Source organism: Cokeromyces recurvatus, assembly GCF_025118155.1.
Source record: "Cokeromyces recurvatus strain NRRL 2243 chromosome Unknown BX663scaffold_4, whole genome shotgun sequence".
In the NCBI taxonomy this organism is placed as follows: domain Eukaryota; kingdom Fungi; phylum Mucoromycota; class Mucoromycetes; order Mucorales; family Mucoraceae; genus Cokeromyces; species Cokeromyces recurvatus.
In genome coordinates, this window is record NW_026251390.1 from 126720 (window position 1) to 154446 (window position 27727).

The following is a 27727-nucleotide window of genomic DNA, read 5'->3' on the forward strand; positions in this document are numbered from 1 at the left end:
TAAACATTTAATTATATAGAGACAGAGCCTTTTATTAGAAGCTTATATAATACGTATTGAAATACACTTATGGACATCACCATACCACACTAATAAATTCCAAATTATGAATAATACCATTTGTTTATTTATAATATGTAAACATTGTCTTTTTTCTTCTTCTTCTTCATGAATGAATTCCTTTCATAAGCTCAATTATAGCTCGGGTTGGTCGACCTTGAAAGAAACAAGAATTTATGATTAGTTTATATAAACATTATATATATATATATATATATATAACATACCACTCATGCCTTTGATATGATGACCTTTAGAAGAAGGACAATCCATAACACCTGCAATATCAATATGAGCCCAAGGAATATCTTTTTCAATAAATTCACGTAAAAATCCTGCCGCAACACAGGACCCTGCAGAACGATTAGATGCAACATTACTCAAATCAGCTACTAATGATTGCTTTATATCATAGACATAATCATCATGAAGAGGCATACGCCAGAATGGATCAGAAGTTATCTCTCCTGCTTTTTTTAATTGTTTCCAAAGACTATCTGAATTCGTAAATACGCCTGTATAAACTTGACCTAAAGCGACATCCATAGCGCCTGTAAGGGTAGCTAAATCTATTACATGCTTAGGATGAAAACGTGAAGAAATATAATGTAGCGCATCCGCCTAATTATTATCATACTATGTAAATACACAATGATAATATATATATAGTAAAGATTAAAATTATTAAAACATACCAAAATTAATCTTCCTTCAGCATCTGTATTTAAGACTTCAATTGACTTACCATTCATAGCCTTAACTACATCTCCAGGTTTAGTAGCTTTACCAGAAGGCATATTCTCACATAAAGGAATGACAGCAACAATATTAACTGGTAATTTCATTTTCGCAATACCAAAAAGAGCAGCACATGAAACAGCAGCACCGCCCATATCACCTTTCATTAATGCCATATTTGCAGATGGTTTTAGCGAAATACCTCCAGAATCAAAAGTAATTCCTTTTCCTACTAAACCAAAAGGCCTTTCATCCTTATTAGCGGCTCCCTTGTAATGAATTTCCAAAAATCTCAAAGGCTCTACGCTACATATCAATGAATATGTATATAAGCTTTATCATTCATTATTCATACTATATATTCATATTACCTTCCTTTAGCAACAGATAAAAAGGCATTCATCTTTTGTCGACTGACCCATTCTTCACCATGAACTTCAATATCAATATTCTCTAATCCTGCTAATAAATAGGCAACTTCTTCAGTAAATAATTTAGGTGTCATCAGATTAGCAGGAGTAGTCATTAGCATACGAGCTACATTTTGTGAAGCCCCATAAATTTGACCTGTTTCCCAAGACTTTTGAGCACTTGGACTTTCATCTGTCAAATAAGGCATCACCCTTTTTTCTTCCTTTTCTTGATTTTTCTTTAATTTATCAAATGAAAATTGTCCCAAGACAGCACCTTCTGCTGCTGCTTGTATATCAACCGAAACATCTACTCCTGTATATTTTGCACCTTGTTTTTGAAGTGCTTGTAAGCCAATTGCTGTCTATTTTTTTTTTTTAAAAAAAGGGGGGGAGGGAGGGGAAGGGGGTGAATCGAGTTATATATTATCCAATATCTATGAATTAAATATTAGTGTGATACTTTACAGCCATACGAACATTTTCTTGTTGTTCATATTCATTTTTTTTAGTTGAGTTTTCTCCAAGCGATACAACAGCCAATTGTTTAATTCCGCCTACATTATAAAGCATACGAATGTCACCTGCATTTTTGAAATTACTACCAGCAAGTTGTTGTTGAATGACTTGTCTTGTCTTGTTTGAAACCTGTTGTGTAGTTAATAAAGGTGATGTCAGGTCTGTTGTTGTCGTATAGACGCCCATCACAAGACTATCAAAGCCTTGTTTATTAGAAAAAAGACGGCGTCCTGATTTTGACGATATTCTAATAATGTTGGGTTTTAATGTTGAGAACATTCTTGACAACCAGAAGGAAAAAAAAAAAAAAAAAAAGAAAAAAAAAAGAAACTGATATGCATAATATAGTACATTTAAAGAACAGCAACCATGTGTACTAATGATCTAATAATAAGAGATTGTTGTGACGTAAAAAAATAAATAAATAAAAAATTGCCCCCCACAAACTTGGGGGAGGGGGGTTCGCCTATAGTTTGCCCTGGCTAGTAGATGTATGGATTATTATTTTTTTTTCTCCAATACGTAAAAATTATACCCACATAAATATTTATTTATTTTTATTTAAAAAAAAATGTTAAGAGGAGCTATAGCTGCTAGATCGACAACACGATTAATCACTAGTCGGTCAAGCCACATCCATATAGTAAAAAAAAAAAAAAAAAAAAAAGAAAAGAAAAATGAAGTTCAAACGCAATATAACTAACATCATTGATACCATTTTTAGACTAAACGATTATATGCTACAGCAGATGAAACAGCAACAACAGCAGTAGTTAAATCAGGATCATCGATTGGAAAAAAGTTATTATGGCTCACATTATTTACTGGTACTGCTTATTCAGGAGCAGCTTATCTTGCCCTAAAAAATGAAGCCTTTTACGATACTTTTACGACTTATATCCCTGGTGGTGAAAATTTGTTGGACGCGTTGGAGGATTTTATTGCAAATGATCGCTTTCAACATTATTACACAAAGGCTGTTCAGTTTAAAGCCCAAACGAGTCAACAAACCGAGAGCTTTAAGAAGTTTGCAGACAACACAAAGGAAGCAGTTCAAGATTGGTATGAATACGTATCTGATGTTATTACTGAATTAAGAGGTCAAAAAGATATATCAACTGTAGATGGTACAGCACCTACTCCTATCAATAGTAACAGTAGACGCTCCTTATTGTTCAATAAGAAAAAGAATATAGAGGCCTTGTTTACTAATATCATCTATACATCGGAACCTCAACCTACACCTAACTTTGCTAATACCTCCAAGGATAAAGTAATTCAAGAGTTCGAAAAGACAGTACAAGGATTGGTCATTATGTTAAATGAAGCAGATATGTCAGGACATACAAAGCGCTTGATCGATTTTGCACGTCGTGATATTGAAAGTCTCGATAAAGCCTTTGCACTTATTCAACAAGAGGAAGATAAAATAAAAGATGATGTAAATCTATTGGGAAAAACCCTCAACACACTGGATTCTCATATAGATGAGCAACGTCATGAAATAAGTCAGAAAATCAAGAAAGCAGAGACTTTATCAATGGCTCGTGTTGATCAGCATGCAAAACAAATACAGTCCGAATTGGCAGTTGAGAAAGCAAAGCTAGAACAGGAGAACATGGAAAAATATCGACATGAATTATTAACTCAACGTCAACGCTATCTAAAAGAACTTCAAGAGGAGTTAGAGAAGAAGGCATTAGAAATCCAGGCTGAGTATGTAACTCAGATTCAACATCAAGTCGAAAACGAACGAGGGGGTCGTTTATCTCAAATTGAGAGAGTGGCTGAAAGACAGAGTAAATTAGAGAAATATGTCTATACTGATGCAGAAATCTTGGATGATTCACGTAAAGCTCATCGACTGATAGCAGCCATTGATACTTTGAAACATGCTGCTCTTGGTTTTAGTTGTGATCCTACATCCTCAGCTTCTGCATTCCTTGCAGAGTTAGAGACATTAAAGAAATTAAGTAGTCAAAAGACACCATTTGCTAAAGTAGGAGAACGCCAAAGTGATGAATTAATCCAAGTGATTACTCAAAGTATTGAAGATCAAGTTGCACAACATGGTATCACTTCTCTTGCTGCTTTATCTGAACGATTTGAAACAGTAGCACGTGAAGTTCGTCGTGCATCGTTAATACCTGAAAATGAAGAGCATGTTTCCATCATGTCACACCTTGTTTCAATCATTTTGAGTCATTTTATGTTCAAGAAAAAGGGTCTTGTGCCTGGAGATGATGTTGAATCAAGATTAGCGCGTGCTGAATATTATTTAAATACTGAAAAAGATTTAGAAAGCGCTGCAAGAGAGATGAACCAATTGAAAGGATGGCCAAAGCGTCTATCAATGGATTGGTTAGATGCTGCACGTCGTCATTTAGAAATTAAACAAGCTTTGGATATTTTGAAATCTCAAGCATCTTTAACTAGTATGTTGCAATCAAAATAAAATGTAGATTTCTTTCTTTTTTTTAAAAAAAATAAATAAATATATCAAAGTTGATATTATTATCTAATCTACAGATTTAGAAGTATTTCATATACCTTTATGATAATAAAATTAAAAAGTTAATTTCCAGCCAAAGCAATGAAATAGGATCCAAAGCAGTCTTTCATAGAGACTTTTTTTTTAATAATTTAAAATGATTCTAGCATTCAAAAGGTATTTTAGTTGTAGACAAGCAATCTCCTGCAACTTATAATTAGCTTGTGGGTTTTATTAGAAATATCATATAAACATCTAGTATAATTGCCTTAAAGATGATTGAAAATGCTAATCCTGAGTATTTATATCAGTAGTGGCAATTATACCATCCTTCTCTCTTTTTTTTTTTTTTTTTTTTTTTTTTTTTTTTTTTTTTTTTTTTGCTTGGAATATACACTTTTTATTCCAAGTAGCTTCCTTCTCTTCTCTTAGTCTGGCGAATACAGATACAAAACTCAAATAAAGAACATAATTATGCTAATTTTTATTTTATTTCTTCCCTTATTCGTTTTGCTAAACAGCCTCAAAGTTCTCTAAAGTACTTTAATAACGATAACTTTGTCAAAAAAAAAAAAAAAAAAAAAAAAAAAGAGTTAAACGAGGCTCTATTTAGTCTTTCGAGAGAAGGGATGAGTAACCATTATCTTGTATATTACAACAAAGCACTTTAAGTTGTTGTATTTTCATAAATATAAAAAGCAGTATTTGATTGTAGATGGTTTTTATGCGATAGATGGATATCTTTTTTTTTTTTTTTTTTTTTTTTAAATGCGACGACATATTTTCGTGTAACACAATTTTGAGAAAAGATGTATTTATTCCTTGCACTTTTTTTTTTATTCATTCAATCCATAAATTTTTATTTAAAATACAGGTTTCTAATACTTTTTTTTTTTCTTTTTTTAAAAAATAAGATATAATAAAAATAAGACTATGGCTGAAGAAGTTCCAGAAGTTCCTCTTGTCCTCGTATCAAACCCTTATTTAGATAAGAAAGCAGCTTCAGTCAGACAAAAGCCTATCCTTTGGGAGGTAAGATGAGAAAGCAAAATGGAGAAGGAGAAAAAAAAAATAATGTTAATGAAATTCATCCAATTATGCAATTTTGAAGGGATATGAACGCGCTAGTTTGTTAACTCATGAACAAGTTGAAGTTATAAAAGCAATTGACAAAAAGTCACTCACTGCTATTCAAGATGCAATTAACGAAAAAGGACAAACATATGCCTCTCTTATCATGTATTTGTTACAGAACTTATCAAGACCTGACACTATTCAATATGTTTGTTTAATAACAGATGATATTCTTTCAGGTATATTTATATTTAGTAGAAAAATAAAGAGTTCAAAGGTGTCTTTTTTTTTTTTACTAAAATATTACAACTTAATATATAAAATAAGCTAAGGAGGAGAATGCTCGCTATTTTCATGAGACTTCAAAGGAGAACCCTTCTTTTCCATTCGGTCCTTTTTTTAAATATCTCGAAGCTGATGAAGAATTTATGTCTCTCGAAGTTTCAAAAGTCTTGACAATTCTTGCTTGGTAAAAGAAAAGAAAAGAAAAAAAAACCCCCAAAAAAAAGAGTTATTTCCAATAACAAATTAATTTATTAGCTCTGCACCTTCACCATCTCAAGTCGACATTTCTCCTTTATTAAATTGGATCACTAGGAAATTAACAGGCTCTATTAATGATGTTGTTAATCTAGTCATTCAAGAATTAGAATCAATATTGCGTGTCAGTGCTTATCGTTCAGCTGTTTGGAATACACAAAATTGTGTTAAAGAGTATGAAAATAAAAATAAACAAAGATATCATTCTTTTATTAATCCTCCCTCCTTTTATATTCTATGTTTTATAGATTAGTTCATCGCCTTTTCTTGAATAAATCTGCTTCTACTCCTCAGATCCAATATCAAATTATCTTTTGCTTATGGCTTCTTACTTTTGAAAAAGAATTTGCCGCTACTATCAATGAGTAAGATTATTAGCTAGAATAAAAAAAAAAAAGTAGATAAATCTAACTTGTAGTACACTATTAGAAAATATGATATCATTCCTTTATTGATAGAAATTGCAAAATCTGCTGTTAAAGAAAAGGTTATACGTGTTTCAATTGCTACATTAAAGGTAAAGTTAGACAGAGAGGAAAGAAAGAAAGAGAAGAAAGGATACTAATGTAAATTTATATTTAAGAATCTTGTCGAAAAAGCTCCTGCACAGAACTTAGCTGCTATGTTAGTTGCTAAATTATTGCCATTTACTGAGAACCTAAGTACACGTAAATGGTCAGATGCAGATATTTTAGAAGATATTAATTATCTAAAGGAACGATTAGAAGAAGATTTCCAGAGCCTTACGTAAAATTAGCTTGACGTTATATATTAGATAATATAGCTAACATACACTGTATGTATTTATTAGCACCTTTGAACAATACGCATCTGAAGTTGAAACAGGCAAATTAGAATGGTCTCCACCTCATCGATCTGAAGTATTTTGGAAAGAAAATGCACATAAATTCGAAGAACATAATTATCAATTACTCAGAAGTCTTGCACGTCTTTTAAGTACATCTAATAGTTCTTTAGTTTTATCTGTTGCTGCCAGTGATATTGGCTATTATATTAAATATGCTAGTAAATCAGGCAAAAAGTGAGTTTACTAGTCACTTTTTTTATATGAATACATGTAATTCACATTGACTGATTTCTATAAAATATAGTGTTTTGCAAGACATTGGTGCCAAACAACGTATTATGGAGCTTATGACACATGAAGATCAAGAAGTCAGATATCAGGCTCTTTTGGCTGTTCAAAAGTATATGCATCAAGTATGGTAATACATGTATATGAATATTTAAAAAAAAATTATAAAGTTTGTACTTTATCTATTATAAACGTAAAAAAAAAAAAAAGAAAAGAAAATGTCTATTCTTTTAATTACACATCTTTTTGTAAATTCTTTTTGAATCATTTATCCAATCTTTTTTCTTCTTTTCAATTGTCGATTTCAAAGATAAAAGATCAGAATTAATTGGACTCATCTATATAACAAAAAGTTTTTTTTTTTTTTTTGTAAGTAAAAATAAATAATCAAGTAAATGTCAATGTTACCTCTAAACCAGTATTTACGAATGATAAACCTTCATCAAATTCACCTAATTGAAGATAAGCTTGACCTATACGATAATAAGCCTTTAAATTACTTGAATCACGATCTAAAGCCTTCTTGCAAACTTCAATTGCATATTCAAAATTTTTTAGTTTCAAATAACAAGCAGCCACATTTAGATGGAGTGCAACCATCAAATAACGACATTGCTCTAGTTGCTCATATTCACAATTCCAAAGATCTTTAATGTAGTCTCTTCCCTTTTTATACGCAAATAATGCTTCATTCCAAGCACCCTTCTTGAACAATTCATTTCCCTCCGCTTTTTTCTTTTCTGCTGAAGCGATGCGATCTTCCGCAGTTGTTGCACTCTGGATATGACATCAATTAAAATAAATTATCTAGATAATATATATAATTATTCTATAAACTAACCTCCCAATGCCCAATTAACTCGATTTCATATCTTAATTTCGCTTTCTTAGGTACAATATAGGTTCTACCTTCATCGCCATAGCCTGAAATGAATGGATAGTTAATGGAGAAGCTAATCAAGTTTTAAATATAAATTTAAATATTTACCATAATCACTACTACAAATAACTTCAGCTATTTCTCCCACTTTCATGGTTGGAATGGCAATTTCCCAAGCTTGAATTACTTTACCTATCATTAGATAACAGCTATGAATATTAATGAATAACTGGCAAGTCAATTCCCTTTTTTTAAAAAAAAAAAAAAAAAAAAAAAATAAAAATAAAAAATGCTTACCCGAATTTAGAGAAAAAGTGAATTCAGCTCTTCTTTCACGCGAAGAATCAAATAAAATATTTTTATCAAACAAGTAGGCATCATAATGAACTATCATCTTTTTAATTTAGTAAAATAAAAAAAATATACATATAATGTTATTTTATTACCAGTAACAGTGTCATTCTTTTCAGGGCTTAATCCAACACCTTCTTTTAATATTCTTTTGGTCACTTGACCATCTTTAGTAAGATTGATTACGTTAGTTGTTTCCTCTGTGACCATTTTTAAAAAAAAAATGTGTTTGATTAAACAAAGAAAAGAAGAAGAAAGAAAAAGGGAGAAAAAAAAAATAATTATAAAAACTCAGAATTTTATTTGGTGTCAATTGAAAATCATGGCACTATTTTATGCAATCATCAGGTTAATTTTATTTTTATTTTTTATTATTATTATTTTTATTGTTCTCTTTTATTTCCGCTATTTTATTTTTTTTTTTATTTTTATTGTTATTTTTTTTATCAATGGAAGCTCATGAACATGTTGTAAAGAAACTAAATGAAGAATTTAAAAAAGTGGATAGATGCTTTTCAAATAATGAAATGAGGGTTTTTGGTATACACACACATTATATATAATAAATAAAAGAAAAAGGGACGGAAAAGTAATGGTTATTTTGAAGGCAAAAGTACAAATTATTTATTTGAGAACTTGAATAGAATAAGAGAAAAGCAAATCGAGATAGCCAATGATCATATATTAATACATGATATACCGTAAATAAATAAGGGATTTTTTTTATCTTTTATATGATAGACTTTATTTACCAAAAAAAATAACAATGGATAGAATTGAGACGAATACAACGACTAATAAACAACAAACAGACTTTGTATCTGCTACTACTACTACTTTTACTACAAATACAACTACTGCTACATGTAATAATAATAATATTACAAATTTTAATAAAATGGAAGATATGTTAAAAAAATTAATGATTAAAGTAAGTATAAAAAGCTTTAATCAATAACCATAAATCAAGATACTCATTTATACTCTACTCTAGTTGGATGATTTGACAGAATCCATGTAAGTAAACCAAGACATTTGTATACGCTTTTTATTATTATTGTTATTTACATGGTTTTTTTTTTTAAATAAAGGGATCAATTCAAGAAATTATCTGAATTAAAGAATAACGATCACATGATATTACATGAAGAAGATATACATAAATAAACGAATAAATAAATAAATTAGTGTGATGAATGACGATGATGATCCAGGTCTAATGAAGCAGGGTGTTCAATATGAGCTCTTGTATATTTATGGACTGGATCTAGTTGGCTTGGCGGTATAGGATTTGATATAAATGTATCATTAGTATGGGTTCGAGCTGCTTCAATATCGTTGATTGGCTCAGATGCATCACCAGGAAATAATTCATCAATATCTTTATATCTTGGCGGGAAAGGTTTATGAGAGATTATACTGGCTAAAGATGGATAATACTGTCTATAACCAAAATAAGCAAATAAAGTACCTAAGTCAATGATAGATAAGTAATGATTCTATGAAGCCTATTTTGTGTTAGCAAAAAAAATACCTATGATACCACCAATAAATACGTCTTGCCAATGATGTCGATAATCATGTAATCGAGTGATAGCAATTAATAATGCACCTAAAAAGGGAAAACAAAAGATAAAAGTTTTATAGGTATGCTATCATCATAATGAGAGTAAGTAAGTTTGAATGTAGTTTCAAATGTCTAATATTTACACCTCCTTCATCAAACAAATGCATTTTCCCGGCAAGATAAAAAGATAGATAACCTAAACCAGCAAAGGAAACTATATAAAGAGAGTAAAAAAAAAGGATGAATACTATGTTATATAGAGTATATAGAGTCATCTATTTTACATGATGAGTGTCCACTAGGGAAACTCTTGAAGCCATCTTTAAATTTATAAGTGTCATGTTCTGCAGTACAAACAGTATAATTTAATAATTGTAATGGTGGATTCTCGATTCCAGTAGGTGGTTTACATCTATCTAACATATCTGGACGTGGTCTACCTACAGAAACCTATCATATTCAAGGATTGGATGAGATATTAACTTTACTAACAATTAGTTATTACCTTAATAATAACAGTAATCATAATAGTCATAGACAATGATAATGCAAGACCTAATAATCCACTATGAAAATCCAAACAGCTTTTACGATTACCAAGTGAAATGACAGTGATAAAGACTATGGGTACAATAATAGCTATTACCTATCATATTGAATGACATGAATTTATCATGATATTATAGAATATGATATGATATATTTACTATTAATAACCAAACGGGTACACTTTCGTTTACTGTATATGTATGCATAATAGATGTATCATTGATAGAGAATTCTCGGTAAGATGGTGTAATCCTGTCAATACTAAAAAATACAATCACCATAATAATCACTAATACCCAATCTTTTCCATAGCTGATAATTAATCGTTTTTTGAGTGAAGATGTATTGCTATAAATACTACTTAATGATTTTATTTTAAACATGATTCAAAGAAAGAAAGAAAGAAAGAAACTAGTATACGAATATTAGAAAAAAAAGACTATAAAAAAAATTGATTATATAAAGATGATTTTATACTTATTACAATCGTCATGCAATTTTTTTTTTTACACTAAAAATTCGTATAGAAATGTTTGCAAAATAATGATTTCTATATATACCTAAAATGGAAATTAAGTATCAAATCATTTTCTATTGGAAACAACTAGAATCTGATTTGCTTAATCCTCTTTTGTTAATAAAGTCAGCAAATAATGATTTCTGATCTGCAATAATCTTCTTGGGGGGAAAAGGAAAACAACAACAAGAGCTATAAGAGAAAAAGCAAATTGTGTTTCCTTTTTCCTCTTCTTTTCTTTCTTATTCATTCGTTTCATTTCATGCGAATACAAGACAATTTGATTACCCATTTACAACACATTTTATTGTTAAATTTATTTAAAATAGGAGATTTTTTTTTTGAATTGTAAATAATGATTATATTCACGGATTTATCTTAACTGATTGTATTCTGTGCCTAATCTATTAAAAATGAACAAGACTTTATTATATAAAATACCTAGGACGATGTCCTTTTTATTATATATATGTATATGTATTTATATACATATAAGCATTACATAATGTATATTAAATAAGGTTTACTAATATAATAAAGTAGTAAAGGCAGGAGCTAATTACTTTTTCTATAGTAAAATTAAAAATATATCATGTATTAATATCTTTTATAGTGTAGCATTTACTGTAGTATTATATCTGCTAAATATATTCATTTCTGTAAAGAGCTGATACATATATGCAGGTCAATATGTATACATATTTTTTTTTACTTGACCCCTATCTCCTTATTCTTTTATGTTATCATATTTTGATAGAGTAAATCTTAATCATTTTCCAACATCCATGCTGAAAGATAGACTACATTCACTTTATTCTCTCAGTGAATAAAAAAATACATGTAAAATACTTGTACAATACTTGTAAAATACTATCTTAATAAACTTTTATAATTCAAAGACATGTGCCCTGTATACTCAACGGTCGAACATGATTAGAATCCATATACATTAAATAATAAATGCTTACTAGAGAATTAACAATAAAAAGGAGAGGTAAGAAGGTTGATTTGAATAAAATGAATCTTTCAAGAGGGATGATATTTTCTTTATAGTGACCATTATGGATATGTTTTTCCAGTGAAAGATATGCGTGTTATTTTGATAGTTTTGTACATGAAACACATAATAATTGACTGGTGTTATTTAATAATCACCTTGCAGCAAAAAAAAAAAAAAAAAAAAAAAAAAAAAAAATACAAATGTGCCCGCAAACGAAAATCTCCTTAAAGGAAAAGATGATGTTACAGATGAATCAAAGGAGATACTTACATAAAACATAATAGAGGAAAAGCCAAGAATGATCAGCATACATCTTTTTTTTTTTTTTTTTTTTTTTTTTTTTTTTTTTTTTTTTTAAATCAGCCACATTGATTATTATTATGTGCTTCATTGTTTCAAACAACAATCATACTTGGTTTATTGTGTAACTTAAGGAGATAACATTCATCACCATTATCTATCTTCTGCATACTATTTTTCTTTATATTTTCCTTTTCCTTTTTTTTTTCCTTTTTTTTTCTTTTTTCTTTTCTTTTTTTTTTTTTCTTTATAAAGTTGTAATGGAATTTATTTTTTGATTACAATTGGCAGTTTATGTAGTTAGTTATTATGACCTGCAAGTTCTGGGAGTCTTTTATTATATATTGACTTTCATCTGCTTCGAACGTTAAAATGAGTAAGCAGATCGGTTGTGCGATGCTAATCCGATAAAACAATGATACAGGCATTTTATTACTTCCTATTCTTAAGCGCCTTCATAAAATCAAGCAATAGGGACGCGGTTAAACTTGAGCAGTCCACTTCTGCGATCGCGAAAAAACTATGAAGTGGAGCTTTCCCTTATTTACTTGCTCGTTGCTTTCATCGTAGGGAATTCATTTTCTTTACCTATACGCTGTATTACGATTGGTTGTGGAAACTAGGGTTTTTTTACAGTAGTATGATGATCGATAATGGGCCCCTCTTGTGATTCATTAGTGATAGTTATTTTTTAATTCTCCCTTGTAGCTACCGTATGTGCGGCTGTACGGCTTTTTGATACGTTCCGTTACAGTTTGCCCCTTTTTTTTACTTTCTGTTTAGTAGCTATGTATTTTCTTTTTTTTACCTTTTGCTTTGCATTCTATATTCTATTAAATGTAGGCATTTTTCGCCACCCCTAATCCACTGGAAGACTATTTTAACTGGTTTACGTTCTCGTCGTGTCTTCTGATAACATCTTTTAAATAAAGATGGCCAAAATTCCAGTTTTATTTTTTATTATAAATAATAATAAAAGAATTTGAAATAAACATAGTATTGATGTATAAATGAATAGCTTTATTTTTAATGATAATAAAAAGATATAGTGTATATTGTGTTCTTTCTTCTTACAAAAAACAAAACAAAAGAAAATAAGTTGTTTTGATTAAAATAAACATAAACAAAAAAGAAGAAGGGGGATGGGCTCAATGTGATTTGAATCAAGCGTTTACATGATAGAACTTGTTTAAAAGAAAAGATTTTCATCGTAACATTCTCAATAATGAATACACTCATCAAAACTAACTTTTCTTTCTTTACATTGTTGAAGCGAATAAAACAAAACAAAAACTCCTCAAGGTCCAACTATAATTTACTCCTTTTTTTTTTTATTTATTTATTTATTTTTAAATGTTTAACCTAACATGTGTGATCCGTCAATTTGAAAGACACTGGTAATCTGCTCTTGTCTAGACTTGAGACGATCATCTTTAACAACTCTGGAAAGGGGAAAAAAAAGGAATATTAAGTATATTATTTTGTCATCTAAAACTTGACATGACTTTACCTGTTATCTACACGAATATCTTCAGTTTCAATATTAAGAGTTGGCTCTGGCATTACTGCTTCAATAACATAATGATTATCACAATGAGGACAATATTCATCTTCTTCTTCATAATCGCTTTATTAACAAACAAACAAAAAAAAAAAAAAAGAGAAAAGTTATTAGATTGAATAAACAATTCAGTTGCTTTTCCAAATCATCTACACTCACGTCATATCCTTTCGAAAGACTTTTTTACATTTTTTACATGCAAAAACCATTTCGTTTGTTTTTCTTAAAGGATGATCAGAAACTGCAGCATGACATTCAGCACAATCAAACCACTTTTTACAACAAGGTGCACGAATGGCAACCTGATATTTTATTTATAGATAAGAAATCAAATGAAAAATTTTAAAGTAAAATATCTATAAAAAAAAAATACCTGTGCATTAAGAATATGCTTACACATTATAGATTTGGGTATATATGATATTAAATGAAATTAAAAAAAAAAAAAAAAAAAAAAAAAAAAAAAAAAAAAAAAAAGCAGAAATAAATGAAGCAGTAATAAGAATAATAATAAAAACTTTTTTTTTCAATTACCGCTATTCTAAGTAAATTGGTAAATGACAAGTAAGTTTACATTGTGTAGGATGAATAGATCGAATAGGCGCATCTTCATTTTGATATGTATCAATTGTTAGGTAAACCAAAAAGGTAAGTTGGGTTTCATCTGCAATTGTACAGATAACATCATCTGGTTCCAAATAATAACAATTTAGAAAGCTCACAAAGTCTTCACTTTTTATTCGTACTGATGAGAACTCATCAACATTTCTATTTTCAATGCTATGTCCAGCTACATGAATAATGAATATCAATATCATGAAATAAAAAACAAGTAAAAAAAAAAAAGGTAGGTGGGTAGGTGGGAGGGGGAGGTGTCACTTATAAGTATCCTATTGTTACCTAAACGTGGATTAGTTAAGTTTTCATACTGTGCGCTACATAAGGCATAAGAACTCTCTATTTCCATTTTGAAAACTCCATTCATATTGGCTGAAAGAACAATGAATTTGCCTAGCGATTTGAATCGTTCTGCTGTAGGTTTTAAAGAAGTCAGTGGTGGCAATAAAATATAGGTCTAAATAAAATAATTAGATCAAAATACAAGTCTTCTTTAAATATAACTTTACGTCAGGTCTACGAATAGTAACTGGTTCTTTAATCAATGCAACTCTACTTTGCGTAACAAGTGCTATAGGTAATTCCTTTAACTCGTTAACAACAGATCCTTTAAAGTTCTAATAGTATAATAATGCATGCATAAATATAGATCTTTTATATATAATGTATATAATTCTATTATACCTCTGATGACCATTTAAAATATAAATAAGATTGTTGATTTCGTCTTTTTAAAGATACTTCAATACGAGTTGAATCAGCCAAATCTTTAGTAATAAGAAGCAAATCGTTTAGGAAAAAAGTAAAATTGACTTCATTATCGTGCATAGATTCTAAGCGATATTCAGAAAACATGGAAGTCTACATGTCAAAAAAAATATATATATACATATTAAAATATAAAAATGAAGGAAACACGAAAATTATAAACTACAGGTTGCATTTTACTAAAACAAAATAGATTAGCACATTATCCATTTGTTTTGTTTTTTTTTTTTTGATTTTAATCAAAAGTCAATAAAACTTACGTCCAAGCTTGAATTCCAACAATGTGTTCATGATAAGTTATAAACCGGAGTAAATTAGGTGAAAAGGAAGCAATACAAGTTGCACCCAACTTTTCCATAGTTTGTCCGAGCTCTATAATTCTAATATTTAATAAAGAAAGGAGAAAAATAAATAGGATACAACTAAAAAAAAAAATATTACTATGTAAGCCAACAGGATTATTTAAAGTAGCCTTGAATCTCATTTCTTTTTTCTTTTATAAATGTAAAAAATAAAAGTGTTTATTGTGCAAATCCCAACTATGAAGCTAAATTACTGTTTTAAGATTCCGCACGATTTGCGTATGTTTTTTTTTTTTTTTTTTTTTAAACGATTATTTCATTGATCAAATGCCTAAATTAAGATATAAGGATCATGACAAAAAAGAAAAAAAACATCACCATAAACATAGATCAAAAGATAAAAGACATAAAAAAGAAAAGCCTTATAAACCACCTACTTTGTATGAAGAAGAAGGGGGCTGGATACCACCTGCTACTTCATATAAAGATGACGAAGAAGAATCAGCTTGGCGAGCTCATTTATTCGATGCAATGATGGATGACGAAGGACAAGATCCATTCTATTCAAGTTATAATGAATATAGTAATAACTCGAGTCAACCAGCGTTGATGACAGATGAAGAGTATCGACAATATATTGTAGATGGTATGTATCGTCGTAAAAATGCGGATAAGATCGCTGAGGAGGAACGACAGAAAGCAGCTAAAAGAAAGGAACAAAAAGAAAGAGAAAAGAGAAGAAGAGAAGAGGAGAGAAGAGAATCAGAACGTATTCGACTTGAAAATATCGTTCGACAGTCAGAGAAATTAAAGAAAATAGAAGCTACCCACATAGAATATGATAATAAATGGAAAAGATTAGAAGAAGATATGAGCAAAATATTACATAAGAAAGATATTCCATGGCCTATTGTAGGCAAAGAGTTTAGTCTAGAATCATTAAAATCGTTTGTTATTGATTCAAGGTTAACATCTGAAGAAAATAAGAAGAATGTGCGTAAAGAACAAACAAGATATCATCCTGACAAGTTTATTACAAGATATATGAAACGATTTGAAGGTTCAGAAAAGGAAAAGGATACAGTATTAAAACGTATTAATGAAATATCGAGTTGGTTAAATGAAATATGGTCTCAAATCTCTAATAAGAATTAATCATCTTGTACCAGTCTCCAAATACGGACGAGACCATCATCCCCTACTGTACATAACCAATCACCATGTTTTTCTGTAGGGAACCATGTTACCCCGTTAATATCATATACACCATGCGCATTCTCTATAGTGGCTATATTTTTATAACTAGCCGAATCTTCTTCTTGTATTTCTTCCATATCCTTAAATAACACATCATATTAAAATAAAGTACTTTATCTATACAACTCTTTAATTACCTTTTCAAAAATACGAATACTATTATCTCCACTAACACTTGCAATGTATCCATTCACTTTAGACCATGAAACAGAGTAAATACATCTATCATGAAAACCTGATAAAGTACAAATCGTTTTCCATGTTGCTTCACCATTGTGTGTTGGAATTCCTTGAGGATTATTTGGCTTGTACATTTTCCAAATACGCAATGTTTGATCATCTGAAGCAGACACTAATAACAAATAATACATTTGGCATAAATAAACTCTTACATACATGTATCTATATACAAAAATTACCTAATTGATCTCCTTCTTGGTTAAAATCAATAGCCCAAACTGTGGATGTATGTCCTTCTAAAGTATCAGCACAATACCAGTCATCTTCATCCTCTTTCCAAATTTTAATTGTATCATCATAACTAGCAGACGCTAACATTTCTAACTTTGGATGCCACACAACCATTTTAACATCTTGTGTATGTTCTTGTAAAACACTCAAGCATTCAAAATCATTATCTGATTCTACTTCCCAAATCCAAACACTCTTATCTCGACTACATGTGGCTAATAAAGCTCCTGTAGCTGACCATGCAACAGACTTGATCTCATTCTCATGGCCTTCTAATGTTGCAACACATTCCCATTCATTATCCCTTGGATCATTTTCCCAAATACCTGTTGTAGCATCAAAGCTTGCTGTAGCTAATTCAGTACCTGTGGGTGCCCATGAAACACTACGAATGGTTCGTTTATGTGCACCATTCAGCGTCTCCACACAGTGCCATTCTTTAAAATTATTATGTGAAATAGGTTGCCATAAACGTACTGTCTTATCTCCTGAACATGTTGCTAATAATGTCTTTGTAGGGTGCCATGAAGCTTGCCAAACACGATCTTGATGACCTTTTTGTATCATTTGTAATACGAATATTCATGTAAATAAAGGTATATATGCACATGTATGCGTTTATATGTATATATTTTTATATTATCCATTTAAAAAAAAACAATACCTTCCAGTGTTGCTAATAATTCTAAATGTGGCATAGTATTCTATTCTAATGTTGTTTAAGGTTAAATATATTTATTTATTAAAGAAAAAAAAAAAAAAAAGTTATAGAAACTATTATAATTACTAATAATTTTAGAAACTCATTCTTGCAGCAGATTATTTAAAATTAAGAGGATAAGCCACTAATATAAGCTTTTTATATCAAGTAACAAATAAATAAATAAAAAGCTGGACTCTTATTATGTAAAATAGACAAAGTGAATTCTTATAAATCTAAAGCTAACAAAATAAAAATTAAAAGATTAAACATTATATGTATTTAAAGAATGAAAAAAGAATTTCTTTTCATACCGAAAATAAGACAAACAAAGATTTATTACTTTGTGATATAGTGGCAATGATATATATTTGTATATAAAAGCTGAGGATACTAAAGCACTTTATTTTTAGTGTTAAGGAAAGAATCTATTATATTAGAGTAAAGATGTGTAGAATCAAACTTAAGTTTAACAAGAAGACGTAAAGTCAGGATATATAAAGTTACAGTATAACGGGCATTGCTATAATATTTAAGCTTCTAATAACATAGCTATTATCCGAGTAAATCGAATAGTTTATAATTAAATGCATAAAGCATCACTATTGAAGAAATCGATTCCAATGCTTATCTGTGAATAATATAAACTATGTGTATATTTTATCAAATTGGTTAATGTCTACAATCTATGTAATCACCATTTAGGCTGCTCGGAGATTCATTTATTTGAAAAAAAAAAAAAAAAAAAAAAAAAAAAAAAAAAAGGGGAAAGATAGTAAAAGTGATACACACAATGTATAAGAAAAAATAGGAGAGCCATAATAAAAATAAGTTTAATGCACAACAAATGTATTGAAATAAACCAATATAAATCTTGTTATTTATTTCTATTTTCTTCTTCTTCTTCTTCTTTTTTTTGTTATACTTTAAACAAGTAATCTTTATGGAAGAGGTGGTCCTATAGTTACATAACAATAATGCTAGGTGTGGAAAAACAAAAGCAAGATCAGAGTTCTACTGTAAGTCTAGAAATATAAAACTAAAACTAGCTTTAATTCCTTTTTCTTTTATGTAGTTAGAACCATTATATAAATATTTATTAGAACAAAAATTCTCTTCAGCAACGAGTGCTTTCGAATTTTGCCAAAAGTTATGTTTACAATATGGCTTCCCTATAAAACAAAAAACAAATTCGAATCAAGTAAGTAACTAGTATGTATTTCGCTATTTATGTTTATTTTAAAAGAAATGAAAGAAGAAAAAAAAAGAGAATAACATAAAACTAATTTTAATATATACATACAGATGATTTATGTACATTGTTCGTATAGGCCTCCATTCAATATTCAAGGCTCTCCATTATCACCATTGAAAAAACAACGCTCATCTGTTAATATGACTGATGCTTATCATAGTAATGATTGTCAATGGCATATCATCTTATGTAAGACTGTATTGTCAGAATGGATATTTAAGCAATCTAATATTTCAACTATAAATGAACATAATCATGAATTATCCTCTGGTGTAAATATTACGAAATTAAAAATCTTGACTGAGAATACAAATGATAATCTTCAACTTCCTATCGAGATTCAGGAACAAATTAAACAATTATTGTACCAAAATAGTAATATGCAAACAGACAAAATATATGAAACAATTAAGCAACAGTTGCAGCTTCTTTCAAAAGGCACTTTAGATTGTAACAAGGAACGTGAATTTTATAATTACGTGACTAAAATAAGAAAACAATTAAAAGAAGAAGAGATTACGAAAGGAATACAACAATTGATCTTGGTCTCCACTCGTCTTTGCTCCATTATTGCTTCAAATAAAATTTGGACTACTTGTGTAGCTAACGAATTGACCAACATGATAGAAGATTATCAACAGATCTTAGGTCTATCAAATCAAGAACTTGATCAGATAGTCAGTCTTCAACCCGATATGATCTGTTCATTAACTGATATAACAACGACTCATAATGCTCATTCAATATCATGTCACAAGTCTGCTATAGAAAAGAAAAACGTTCCTGTAGAGTTACAGAATCAAAATTCATTAGTAGATAAAAGACAAAGCAACAAGAAACGAGCGTTAGATCATAAAGAGAATGTTAATTGTTATAACAAGACTAAAAATCATCCATTATCGATAGTTATATCGATACCAAGTTGTACTTTAAATGTTCGTGCTCAACCTTTACGATCTTCATTGGCTATAGCAGCTACGGCAATCAAAATGGAACAGCAATATTCCCCTCATTTATATAATAATAATAATGATAGACGTATTCATTTTACTTCACTCGATGAATTGTCTATCACTAATACTGATAATAAACGTCCACAAATGATAGTAGCAACAGCCTCAACTGGACACTTTGGCATTTCAGCAGCAGCAACAAATACAAGTACAACAGTAGCACCAGCATCAGCACCAGCACCAGCAGTAGCAAACTTTTCTTCCATCTTTTCATTGTCCTCACCCATCATTTCTCCTCAGACACAACAAAGGATTGCTTATAATGGCTACCAAAATAACTCAATGCATCACTGTAATAGTATACCTACATCTCCTTTAGTCTTTAGGTTAACAAACAACAACAAACTCACTGCCGGTCATGAAGGAAACATGAATCACGCCAATTATGATTCAACAAACATGTATGCATTACAGTCACCTTATTTATCTTCTCAAAGTGCAGATACAATCCAAAGCAATAGTAATACAAATGAGCTTCATATTCCTTTTGATTCTAGTAGTTACCATCCACAGATACCATCCTATTCGTATCAGCATACATCTCATCGACAGCAACATGACGTCCAACAATCGCCCTTATCTTCATCAAATTATTTATCAATGAGTTATTATAATTCAAACAACAAAAATTTAAATGAAGTAGTGCCAAAAGTTAAAAATTATCATAATGTTATATCCATGAATACCAACTCAATTCAACAACGAATCCTGTTAGAGGATGAATATGAAGAACAAGAACAATTGCAGCGACAAATAGGATTTGTTCCTATTACTCATAGTAGTCATGTATCTACACTAATGACGAATACTAATAAACTAGTCTCTAGAACAGAAAGCAATTCTAATATTGACGCTACTATTCGATTACCTATTATTCGATCTAGTCATCACCAATTTATAAACAATACATCAAATTGGACATAGAGCGATATATATATGTGTGTGTATGTATATGTGTATGTGTATGTGTATGTGTATGTGTATGTGTATGTGTATGTGTATGTGTATGTGTATGTGTATGTGTATGTGTATGTGTATGTGTATGTGTATGTGTATGTGTATGTGTATGTGTATGTGTATGTGTATGTGTATGTGTATGTGTATGTGTATGTGTATATGCATTTGCATATGTATTACATGAGGGTTGAATCCTATTTATGATATATGCTCTTTATTATAATATTTAGTTTATTCCTATTATTAATTCTTATTATATATTACTTATACTCTTATTTTTTTTTTCTCTTTTGATATATAATTATATCCTTTCTTGTCTCTATTTATATGTATACAATATATTTACAAAACAATATTAAATCACAATAATAAAAAATAAATAAATAAATAAAATAAAAACAACAACGAGTGATATTATATATCATTTATTCTAGTTAATTCTTCCCTCCTCTTTTTTACTTGCAGTGCTTTTTAATAATAGTATAAGGTCTTCTAACAGAGTATGATGTTATCAGAAATCCAGATTGCTTAAGCGCCTCAACTACCTTCTGACCCATGACCCAATCCTTTTTATGACAACAGTCATCTAACAATAATTTCCAAGTATCCTTTGTAGGACTTATATTCATAGATATCATATGTTCTAAACATGTATAAGCATCTGCTAATCGATCATGGTCCAGGAAACCAGTGATCATGAAATTGAAGGTAGCTCTATCGGGTCGGATACCACTACGTAATATAGTTTGAAATGTCATCATTGCTTTGTTTAAATCCGATTGCTTAATATAACCTTGAATCAAATTTGTGTATGTATGAACGGTAGGCTCTATATGCTTGTATTTCGGTAATTTCATCAACTCAAATGTTTTCTCTGCCTGTTCCATATTACCGCTTTGAACCCAACTATTAATGATGGCATTAAAGGTATACACATTAGGAGTGATATCGAGTTGTTCCGTGATAATCCTCATCATTTCCCCGGCTGTCGTGGGGGCTCTTTTATGGAAAACAGAATCAACCAAGGTAGTAAAAGTGACTACATCAGGTTTAAAGCCTAGTTTAAACATATCTGAAATGATCCCCATTGCAGATGGAGTGTCATCTGTCTCTATATAACCCTTTAACATTGTATTTAACGTAATTAAATCTGGTTTATAGTCAGATGCCATCATTTGTCGATACAATAATCCCGCAATATACATCTCCTTATTAATGATTAAACCATCCAGCATTGTATTCATAATCACCTCGTTCACCTTCAGTTGAGGATTCTTTTCAATCTCTTCAAAGATCTGGACAGCCTTAGATGTCTGTCTAGCTTTAAAATAAACTTTAATCAGTTGATTATAGAGATTTTCATCCGGAGGATGACCACCAAGAATAGTGTCTCTCACGATAGCTTCAGCAGAGGCAACATCTCTCCTATGAGCATAGATCGATAGCATACTTGAACAGATATATACATTGGGCTTGATATTTTCCTTTCTCATATCCTTGTAAGTTTCAATAGCATCGCGTATTAGACGAGCATCTATGTATCCTTTAATAAGGGCATTGTAGGTAGTCACGTCAAGCTTCTTTTGATTTTCTGATCCTGAACGGCAATGTTCATATATCATTTTTATATCACTAAACGATCTCTCTCGAAAGAGATGCATAATGTTTGCATTCAATGCTTCAGTATTGTCATCAAATGCATGGTCAAAGATCAAGTGTTTTGCTGCCTCGACTATGGTTGTGTTATTGGGCATGCATCGATACATAGTTCGAGCAAAGTCTCGGATATCAGGTATCACATCATGTTGTTTATATACATTTCGTATTAGCTCAATCGCTTCCTTTTCCATCCCTAACATAATATATGTAGCCAAAAGTACATTGAATGTGCCTGTCGTAAGCTTCATAGGTGGCTGTCGCTTTTGCAATTCTTCTCTATACATATTCAAGATATCATTATATTCTGCTTTGATTAATTTAACCATAAAATAATCGTTATATTCGGCTATTGTCCAATCATGGCCTAAACGCTTCATATCATCGAGTACTTGCAGGATATGTTCTTTAGAACCCCAGCTTCTCTCCCTCCAAAGAAAAGATCGAAACTTTAGAAAATCTTCTCTTCCAAAATTCTTATATTCCTTTGAATCATCTAGAAGAGTATGACTGTGAAATTCTGCAGAAGATTTATCCATGTCAGTTGAACCTACTGTTTGCATGGTTTTAGTAGCGGCAGTTGAATAATAGTGATGATGACAGATGCTTAAATAAGGCATCATTTGTTTTGGTTGAACCTTTTGCATCAAGTCTTTTTTGAGCACATTAAGTGGGATGCGTGTGGTACATGCTTTAATTACTCGTTGCATCTGCTTTTTCTTTTTTTAGATGATTTTTTCTATTATTGTTAAAGAGGGGTAGGAAAACAAATAGTAGGAAATAGTTTATAACTTCAGCCTCCACAAAAAAAAAAAAAAATTGCCAGGGCCCATTTGTCTTAACATGAGATAATTGGTGACAAAATTATTTAAAAGCGATTTTTTTTTTTTTTTTTGTCGGTAAAGCAAAAAATTGGAGCAATAGCTTTAACTTTTAGAATTCCATCTCTTCAAGTTTTATTCATAAAGGTTTAATAAATTTGAGACTATATGAAGAGTAAATTATTTTTGATGGCTAGCATCTTCAAATAGTAAAGCGAAAAGCACTAAATTAATTAGTCACATTATATTTGTTTGGAGTCAGAAACTAAACGTTGATCCTTATTCTTTACTTTCTATTTATTTATATCCATAGTCATTCAGCAAAGATTATATTAAATAATAATGTCTGAATACATACAAATATAAAAATACTCATTAAATAACAAAATAAAGAGGCAGTCAGAAGAGTGAGTTTTGAACTATCTTCGAATTTGTCAGTATCTGATTATCATTTTCTACTGTTTATTTTTGCTATTATGCCTTTGTCTTTATTGCTGAGAATACATCACGATTAGTTAGTTATGCTAATATATCTGAGTATTTTGTTTATTTGGAACACAACACTACCAGCATATTATTATTATTTGGATATTCGATATGTAAGATTATCAATAAAAAAAAAAAAGAACACCATTGAAGTATAAACAAGAACTGAGCCTCATATATCCTAACATATAATGATGTATATTCTTTTTATCTGGCATATTCACTGTACATACATCAATTATAGAATATGATGAAATTCATGTGGTTTATATACCTTGGATTTTGTATGTAACTGAGAATGGCTCTACAAACTAAAATAATGTGTCTTAACGAATGACTTTATAATTAAATGTACCCGTTTTAAAGTATACACGCATTCTAAAGGCTCTAAGGAGTATTGCTTTGCTTTTAAATTGGTAATTTAAGGATGAATGTGCAAAAGTGTGAAATGAGTCACTTATGGAATTGATGTTAACTTCTTTGATCACCTCACATGGAAAAAAAATGAGTGGATTAAACATTTCAAATAAATCCAATAAATCCTATTAAATTGACTATTTCAAGTTGACTAGTGTTCTTTTTTTTGCTTCATTCTTAGATTTTTGTGATGAATTCAGTTAATGATGATTGTTACTATTGTATTCAGGCACATACCCTATCGTATTATGTAATACGGGGATTAAAAAATTAGAAATTGAAGTACAGGATTTTTTTTTGATCCTCACACTAATCATCCTTTCTTTCTGCAAACATCTTTTTTTTTTTGTATATGGCTGCAGTTTACATAGACTTAATACTACCTATTTTTTAGTGGATTACAGCAAACAACCTCCTGTCTTGTTTCTTTTCTTTTACCTATAACGTGTGTATCTCTACATTATTTACTACACATATGTTTAGTCTAAATAACTCTTCATTACAATATATTTACACGAGGGGGGGGGGGTTTCATTATTCACACACAGCTTTCTTTCTTTCTCCCTCTATTTCAAGCTGATAATTCTATTGTCCTCAATTGTCAAATCTTAAAATCTGGTGGTAATCTCCGGTAAAAAAAAAAAAAAAAAAAAAATACACCAGTTGCTTAAAAGATTAGATTGTTTAAAAAGAAATTTATACGTGTATTATACATGAGTAAAGAGAATAAAAAAAAAAGGTATTATTAAGGATAGCGACTCATGATTTCAGTAGATTTTCTTGGAGATATAGTTTCTTCTGTAGGAACTTCTTCACCACTCACAAATTTAGTGAGACTACCCTCTAATGTTCCCCAAAGTGTTGAAAAAGTCTTCTTTTGGAATTTTGGTTTAAGCCATGATGTAGGATCAACACTATAAAATACAAATTTAATGGTTATTTTTTTTTTTTTTTTGGTTTTCATACGATATGTATCCATATATTTACCCAGTCTTTTTTCCTCTAGAATTTTCTAAATAAGTACCAAAGGCATCTACCTGTTGTATTAATTGTGAATGTAAATAAGGGTTGCCCTTATTATAGGATTTTATACATTGATCAATAGATTCATAATATCGTTGTGCAATATCAGTATATCCATAATCTGCTAATATCCATGCATGAGCCAGTTTATATCCTTGTAGAAATGGTAAACAAACGGTAGAATTAGAAGTGTGACATGAATTTGCAAATTCAAAAATCTCGGTCAAATAATAGGCTTCAAGATTGGGCTTTTCACTACCAATCAATGACATCCTGACGTTTACTGTATCATAACCAGAATGAATTGAGCTTTGAGGGGAAAGAAGATAACTATAGAGTGGTGAAGATGAGATGAGAAGGACATCAATAAATACTATTCAATCTCTCTAAGCTTACCAAATATGAGCGGCTTCAATCCATCCTTGTTCTTTCATAATATCTCCTAAAGCAGTCAACGCATCTAAATCTCTTACTGTCCTATTTGCTAAAATGATAGCTAAAGTATGTCTCCATTTAATTAACTGTGATGGATCAACGGGTGGAGTCACTGTTTGTAATCCATAAGGAGTATGTACATGTTGAACATCATTGACAATAAATTCCTTCATTGCTGCAGGACCTGCACCAGAGAATAAGGAATACATGACGCGTAATGCTTGATTACTTCCAGCAATATTATTAAACTTTCTATGACGTCGCATTTCAGGTGTAGAATTCATTTCTCGATCTACAAAATGACTAATTACTTTTTGCCAAAGCTCCTTATTAACACAGCTACTAATGATTAAAGCATGAGCCCATAAATCCTCTTGAATTGCATAATTAACAGCTCCAACTCGGTCACCATTCAATAAATAATGTTCAATTTTAGATAGCATATATTCAGACAAGTCCTCCTCCTCCTCAGCTACTCCTCCTTTTTCACCATTTTCTTTTTGAATTCTATTATCATAAGAAGGAAGATTAAAATAGGATTCTTCTACATTATCTATTTTAGGACGTATAACTGAAAGAAGAGCTTGATCCATTTTATCTCTATACGTATATATATAAAATTAGGAAAAAAAAAAAGATATAATAATATTAGAGTTTTACTTGTCATTAATAAATCCATCGTTTTCGATCATGACCTTCATCAATTGCCATAGTAATATCTTTGATTCTAGTCTATGGTATTCAACAGAATCAACTACAATCATAGACGATTTTTTTTGCTTTTCAAGTTCATCTATGATCTGAGTGATATAATGACTAACATCTTTCCTTTTCTGTTTGGTTCCTACTTTGCTGTCCAACAAGACAGGTCCTGGGAATTGTAGGTGAGTAGCAAGATTGAAGTCCTTCAAGGATTTGATTTGAATAGGACCTGGCTGAGGTTTTACAGTAGAAGAGTAATAATTGGCTACTGTTCGTGGAAAGGTCACGAGCATTTTACCACCAAATCCAAAGGTGACGATAGGACAACCTTTTGCTCTGTCAAGAGGATCGACAGTCGGTTGTTGTTGTTGTTCATAAGTATTTACAGGATTATATTGACTAGGTGTAGCTAGATAATCTTGATGTTCTTGTTGAAGTCCATATAAGTTTTGCATAGATTGATGATGAACACCGTTATAATATAACGATGGTTGTTTACTACTAGAATGGACTGCATTGCCTACAGAAGGCGTATCATAAAGTGGTACAGCTTGTACTGAATCTAAAGGACTTGAAGAATAAACAGGTGCAGTAGGAGGTCTTTGAAGTGGAGGAATAGGTTGATAAAGATGATGGGCGTCATGAATTTGATGGTTTGAAAAAGATTTTGTTAATGAATTAATAAGATTATTATTATTAGTATTATTATTATTATTATTTATAGTAGCAGCAGGCGTAACCGATCTAGAGGCTGGTTTCAGCGGTCTTCCACATTCTTCACAGAATTTAGAGGCTGGTTTGTTTTCACCTTTACAAGTAGGTTCAGGACAAGGTAATAATATCTCTTCTGGTGTTGGTTGTCGAGAAGCTTCTGTATAAGAACTATTTACAATTTGTTGTTGTTGTTGTTGTTGTTGTTGTAAAGTAGATGATGGGGTATAAATTTGGTTATTGTAATAAAGATTTTCTTGTTCATAACCATAATTTACAGCTGAATTAGGATCATAATATTGAAGTTGACCTTGTTCATCATAATAATAATGCACATTAGGATCAAATTGAATCCACTCATTTTTTACAGTTCCATTATAAGGTGTTGTCATTATTAAAATAAAATAAATTCAAATAGATAAAGAAAAGCAGTTTAACAAATAATTTATATTACAACGAAAACATTTTTTTTTTTTTTTTTT

The 27727-nt window shown here is 30.3% G+C and overlaps 13 protein-coding genes across 13 annotated transcripts; 5 read left to right on the top strand and 8 right to left on the bottom strand.

Moving 5' to 3' along the window:
* Positions 1 to 104: 104 nt before the first annotated feature.
* On the bottom strand, positions 105 to 2033 carry BX663DRAFT_497924 (cytosol aminopeptidase family, catalytic domain-containing protein). Its single transcript, XM_051525981.1, has 5 exons — positions 1677 to 2033; positions 1170 to 1573; positions 756 to 1104; positions 288 to 681; positions 105 to 216 (listed from the first exon to the last, which is right to left on the bottom strand). Exons 1-5 carry the CDS (start codon positions 2004 to 2006, stop codon positions 167 to 169), a joined length of 1527 nt encoding a protein of 508 aa, XP_051385853.1. The 5' UTR covers positions 2007 to 2033; the 3' UTR covers positions 105 to 166.
* A 265-nt stretch (positions 2034 to 2298) lies between these two features.
* BX663DRAFT_529423 (mitochondrial inner membrane protein-domain-containing protein) lies at positions 2299 to 4182 on the top strand (the record flags this gene model as incomplete). The annotated part of the gene is made up of 4 exons (XM_051530241.1): positions 2299 to 2370; positions 2452 to 2827; positions 2852 to 3000; positions 3022 to 4182. 4 exons carry the CDS (start codon positions 2299 to 2301, stop codon positions 4180 to 4182), a joined length of 1758 nt encoding a protein of 585 aa, XP_051385854.1.
* Positions 4183 to 5047: 865 nt separating this feature from the next.
* Positions 5048 to 7133, top strand: BX663DRAFT_497937 (ATPase V1 complex subunit H). Its single transcript, XM_051525982.1, has 9 exons — positions 5048 to 5250; positions 5330 to 5531; positions 5620 to 5761; positions 5833 to 6006; positions 6081 to 6197; positions 6262 to 6349; positions 6416 to 6579; positions 6644 to 6874; positions 6945 to 7133. Exons 1-9 carry the CDS (start codon positions 5152 to 5154, stop codon positions 7060 to 7062), a joined length of 1335 nt encoding a protein of 444 aa, XP_051385855.1. The 5' UTR covers positions 5048 to 5151; the 3' UTR covers positions 7063 to 7133.
* BX663DRAFT_558468 (uncharacterized protein) lies at positions 7100 to 8407 on the bottom strand. The gene is made up of 6 exons (XM_051531810.1): positions 8255 to 8407; positions 8106 to 8195; positions 7917 to 8000; positions 7770 to 7852; positions 7337 to 7705; positions 7100 to 7266 (listed from the first exon to the last, which is right to left on the bottom strand). Exons 1-6 carry the CDS (start codon positions 8367 to 8369, stop codon positions 7159 to 7161), a joined length of 849 nt encoding a protein of 282 aa, XP_051385856.1. The 5' UTR covers positions 8370 to 8407; the 3' UTR covers positions 7100 to 7158.
* A 133-nt stretch (positions 8408 to 8540) lies between these two features.
* Positions 8541 to 9603, top strand: BX663DRAFT_243891 (uncharacterized protein). Its single transcript, XM_051521848.1, has 5 exons — positions 8541 to 8699; positions 8767 to 8860; positions 8934 to 9090; positions 9154 to 9176; positions 9251 to 9603. The coding sequence occupies exons 1-5, from the start codon at positions 8609 to 8611 to the stop codon at positions 9324 to 9326; spliced, it is 441 nt and encodes a 146-aa protein (XP_051385857.1). The 5' UTR covers positions 8541 to 8608; the 3' UTR covers positions 9327 to 9603.
* Positions 9182 to 10711, bottom strand: BX663DRAFT_497954 (phosphatidic acid phosphatase type 2/haloperoxidase). The gene is made up of 6 exons (XM_051525983.1): positions 10434 to 10711; positions 10232 to 10372; positions 10011 to 10176; positions 9870 to 9940; positions 9694 to 9811; positions 9182 to 9630 (listed from the first exon to the last, which is right to left on the bottom strand). Exons 1-6 carry the CDS (start codon positions 10656 to 10658, stop codon positions 9344 to 9346), a joined length of 1008 nt encoding a protein of 335 aa, XP_051385858.1. The 5' UTR covers positions 10659 to 10711; the 3' UTR covers positions 9182 to 9343.
* A 2666-nt stretch (positions 10712 to 13377) lies between these two features.
* On the bottom strand, positions 13378 to 14107 carry BX663DRAFT_467159 (CHY zinc finger-domain-containing protein). The gene is made up of 4 exons (XM_051524073.1): positions 14027 to 14107; positions 13813 to 13955; positions 13603 to 13719; positions 13378 to 13534 (listed from the first exon to the last, which is right to left on the bottom strand). Exons 1-4 carry the CDS (start codon positions 14051 to 14053, stop codon positions 13450 to 13452), a joined length of 372 nt encoding a protein of 123 aa, XP_051385859.1. The 5' UTR covers positions 14054 to 14107; the 3' UTR covers positions 13378 to 13449.
* A 2-nt stretch (positions 14108 to 14109) lies between these two features.
* BX663DRAFT_558472 (checkpoint protein Hus1/Mec3) lies at positions 14110 to 15631 on the bottom strand. Its single transcript, XM_051531811.1, has 7 exons — positions 15481 to 15631; positions 15300 to 15411; positions 15206 to 15218; positions 14956 to 15132; positions 14781 to 14888; positions 14554 to 14728; positions 14110 to 14443 (listed from the first exon to the last, which is right to left on the bottom strand). The coding sequence occupies exons 1-7, from the start codon at positions 15521 to 15523 to the stop codon at positions 14190 to 14192; spliced, it is 882 nt and encodes a 293-aa protein (XP_051385860.1). The 5' UTR covers positions 15524 to 15631; the 3' UTR covers positions 14110 to 14189.
* BX663DRAFT_243964 (uncharacterized protein) lies at positions 15563 to 16728 on the top strand. Its single transcript, XM_051521849.1, has 2 exons — positions 15563 to 15620; positions 15683 to 16728. The coding sequence occupies exon 2, from the start codon at positions 15873 to 15875 to the stop codon at positions 16494 to 16496; it is 624 nt and encodes a 207-aa protein (XP_051385861.1). The 5' UTR covers positions 15563 to 15620; positions 15683 to 15872; the 3' UTR covers positions 16497 to 16728.
* Positions 16493 to 17817, bottom strand: BX663DRAFT_540555 (WD40-repeat-containing domain protein; the record flags this gene model as incomplete). Its single annotated transcript, XM_051530752.1, has 4 exons — positions 17734 to 17817; positions 17018 to 17623; positions 16736 to 16950; positions 16493 to 16678 (listed from the first exon to the last, which is right to left on the bottom strand). The coding sequence occupies exons 1-4, from the start codon at positions 17765 to 17767 to the stop codon at positions 16493 to 16495; spliced, it is 1041 nt and encodes a 346-aa protein (XP_051385862.1). The 5' UTR covers positions 17768 to 17817.
* Positions 17818 to 18679: 862 nt separating this feature from the next.
* On the top strand, positions 18680 to 21065 carry BX663DRAFT_497976 (uncharacterized protein). The gene is made up of 3 exons (XM_051525984.1): positions 18680 to 18788; positions 18845 to 18970; positions 19075 to 21065. Exons 1-3 carry the CDS (start codon positions 18747 to 18749, stop codon positions 20959 to 20961), a joined length of 2055 nt encoding a protein of 684 aa, XP_051385863.1. The 5' UTR covers positions 18680 to 18746; the 3' UTR covers positions 20962 to 21065.
* A 304-nt stretch (positions 21066 to 21369) lies between these two features.
* On the bottom strand, positions 21370 to 23447 carry BX663DRAFT_497978 (uncharacterized protein). The gene has a single exon (XM_051525985.1). The coding sequence runs from the start codon at positions 23358 to 23360 to the stop codon at positions 21450 to 21452; it is 1911 nt and encodes a 636-aa protein (XP_051385864.1). The 5' UTR covers positions 23361 to 23447; the 3' UTR covers positions 21370 to 21449.
* Positions 23448 to 25051: 1604 nt separating this feature from the next.
* BX663DRAFT_558476 (Sec23-binding domain of Sec16-domain-containing protein) lies at positions 25052 to 27677 on the bottom strand. The gene is made up of 4 exons (XM_051531812.1): positions 26493 to 27677; positions 25794 to 26432; positions 25362 to 25727; positions 25052 to 25288 (listed from the first exon to the last, which is right to left on the bottom strand). Exons 1-4 carry the CDS (start codon positions 27635 to 27637, stop codon positions 25120 to 25122), a joined length of 2319 nt encoding a protein of 772 aa, XP_051385865.1. The 5' UTR covers positions 27638 to 27677; the 3' UTR covers positions 25052 to 25119.
* Positions 27678 to 27727: the final 50 nt, after the last annotated feature.

Excerpts from the sequence above, each read along its gene's own strand:
- BX663DRAFT_497924 (XM_051525981.1), bottom strand. The coding sequence starts at position 2,006 with ATGTTCTCAACATTAAAACCCAACATTATTAGAATATCGTCAAAATCA. Across the intron at positions 1,574-1,676 it reads AAGAAAATGTTCGTATGGCT|ACAGCAATTGGCTTACAAGC; the intron begins GTAAAGTATCAC and ends AAAAAAAAATAG. Across the intron at positions 1,105-1,169 it reads TTATCTGTTGCTAAAGGAAG|CGTAGAGCCTTTGAGATTTT; the intron begins GTAATATGAATA and ends ATTGATATGTAG.
- BX663DRAFT_497937 (XM_051525982.1), top strand. The coding sequence starts at position 5,152 with ATGGCTGAAGAAGTTCCAGAAGTTCCTCTTGTCCTCGTATCAAACCCT. Across the intron at positions 6,580-6,643 it reads GAAGATTTCCAGAGCCTTAC|CACCTTTGAACAATACGCAT; the intron begins GTAAAATTAGCT and ends TGTATTTATTAG. Across the intron at positions 6,875-6,944 it reads GCTAGTAAATCAGGCAAAAA|TGTTTTGCAAGACATTGGTG; the intron begins GTGAGTTTACTA and ends TATAAAATATAG.
- BX663DRAFT_558468 (XM_051531810.1), bottom strand. The coding sequence starts at position 8,369 with ATGGTCACAGAGGAAACAACTAACGTAATCAATCTTACTAAAGATGGT. Across the intron at positions 8,001-8,105 it reads CACTTTTTCTCTAAATTCGG|GTAAAGTAATTCAAGCTTGG; the intron begins GTAAGCATTTTT and ends ATCTAATGATAG. Across the intron at positions 7,267-7,336 it reads TCGTAAATACTGGTTTAGAG|ATGAGTCCAATTAATTCTGA; the intron begins GTAACATTGACA and ends TTTGTTATATAG.
- BX663DRAFT_243891 (XM_051521848.1), top strand. The coding sequence starts at position 8,609 with ATGGAAGCTCATGAACATGTTGTAAAGAAACTAAATGAAGAATTTAAA. Across the intron at positions 9,091-9,153 it reads TAAAAAAATTAATGATTAAA|TTGGATGATTTGACAGAATC; the intron begins GTAAGTATAAAA and ends ACTCTACTCTAG. Across the intron at positions 9,177-9,250 it reads GATGATTTGACAGAATCCAT|GGATCAATTCAAGAAATTAT; the intron begins GTAAGTAAACCA and ends TTTTAAATAAAG.
- BX663DRAFT_497954 (XM_051525983.1), bottom strand. The coding sequence starts at position 10,658 with ATGTTTAAAATAAAATCATTAAGTAGTATTTATAGCAATACATCTTCA. Across the intron at positions 10,373-10,433 it reads TACCCGTTTGGTTATTAATA|GTAATAGCTATTATTGTACC; the intron begins GTAAATATATCA and ends TCAATATGATAG. Across the intron at positions 10,177-10,231 it reads TGATTACTGTTATTATTAAG|GTTTCTGTAGGTAGACCACG; the intron begins GTAATAACTAAT and ends TGAATATGATAG.
- BX663DRAFT_467159 (XM_051524073.1), bottom strand. The coding sequence starts at position 14,053 with ATGTGTAAGCATATTCTTAATGCACAG. Across the intron at positions 13,720-13,812 it reads GTCTTTCGAAAGGATATGAC|CGATTATGAAGAAGAAGATG; the intron begins GTGAGTGTAGAT and ends TTGTTAATAAAG. Across the intron at positions 13,535-13,602 it reads GATATTCGTGTAGATAACAG|AGTTGTTAAAGATGATCGTC; the intron begins GTAAAGTCATGT and ends TCCCCTTTCCAG.
- BX663DRAFT_558472 (XM_051531811.1), bottom strand. The coding sequence starts at position 15,523 with ATGAGATTCAAGGCTACTTTAAATAATCCTGTTGGCTTACATA. Across the intron at positions 15,412-15,480 it reads TAATCCTGTTGGCTTACATA|AGCTCGGACAAACTATGGAA; the intron begins GTAATATTTTTT and ends TTAGAATTATAG. Across the intron at positions 14,729-14,780 it reads TTACTATTCGTAGACCTGAC|ACCTATATTTTATTGCCACC; the intron begins GTAAAGTTATAT and ends TATTTTATTTAG.
- BX663DRAFT_243964 (XM_051521849.1), top strand. The coding sequence starts at position 15,873 with ATGATGGATGACGAAGGACAAGATCCATTCTATTCAAGTTATAATGAA.
- BX663DRAFT_497976 (XM_051525984.1), top strand. The coding sequence starts at position 18,747 with ATGCTAGGTGTGGAAAAACAAAAGCAAGATCAGAGTTCTACT. Across the intron at positions 18,789-18,844 it reads AGCAAGATCAGAGTTCTACT|TTAGAACCATTATATAAATA; the intron begins GTAAGTCTAGAA and ends TCTTTTATGTAG. Across the intron at positions 18,971-19,074 it reads AAAAAACAAATTCGAATCAA|ATGATTTATGTACATTGTTC; the intron begins GTAAGTAACTAG and ends ATATACATACAG.
- BX663DRAFT_497978 (XM_051525985.1), bottom strand. The coding sequence starts at position 23,360 with ATGCAACGAGTAATTAAAGCATGTACCACACGCATCCCACTTAATGTG.
- BX663DRAFT_558476 (XM_051531812.1), bottom strand. The coding sequence starts at position 27,637 with ATGACAACACCTTATAATGGAACTGTAAAAAATGAGTGGATTCAATTT. Across the intron at positions 26,433-26,492 it reads GATGGATTTATTAATGACAA|AGATAAAATGGATCAAGCTC; the intron begins GTAAAACTCTAA and ends ATATACGTATAG. Across the intron at positions 25,289-25,361 it reads TCTAGAGGAAAAAAGACTGG|TGTTGATCCTACATCATGGC; the intron begins GTAAATATATGG and ends TGTATTTTATAG.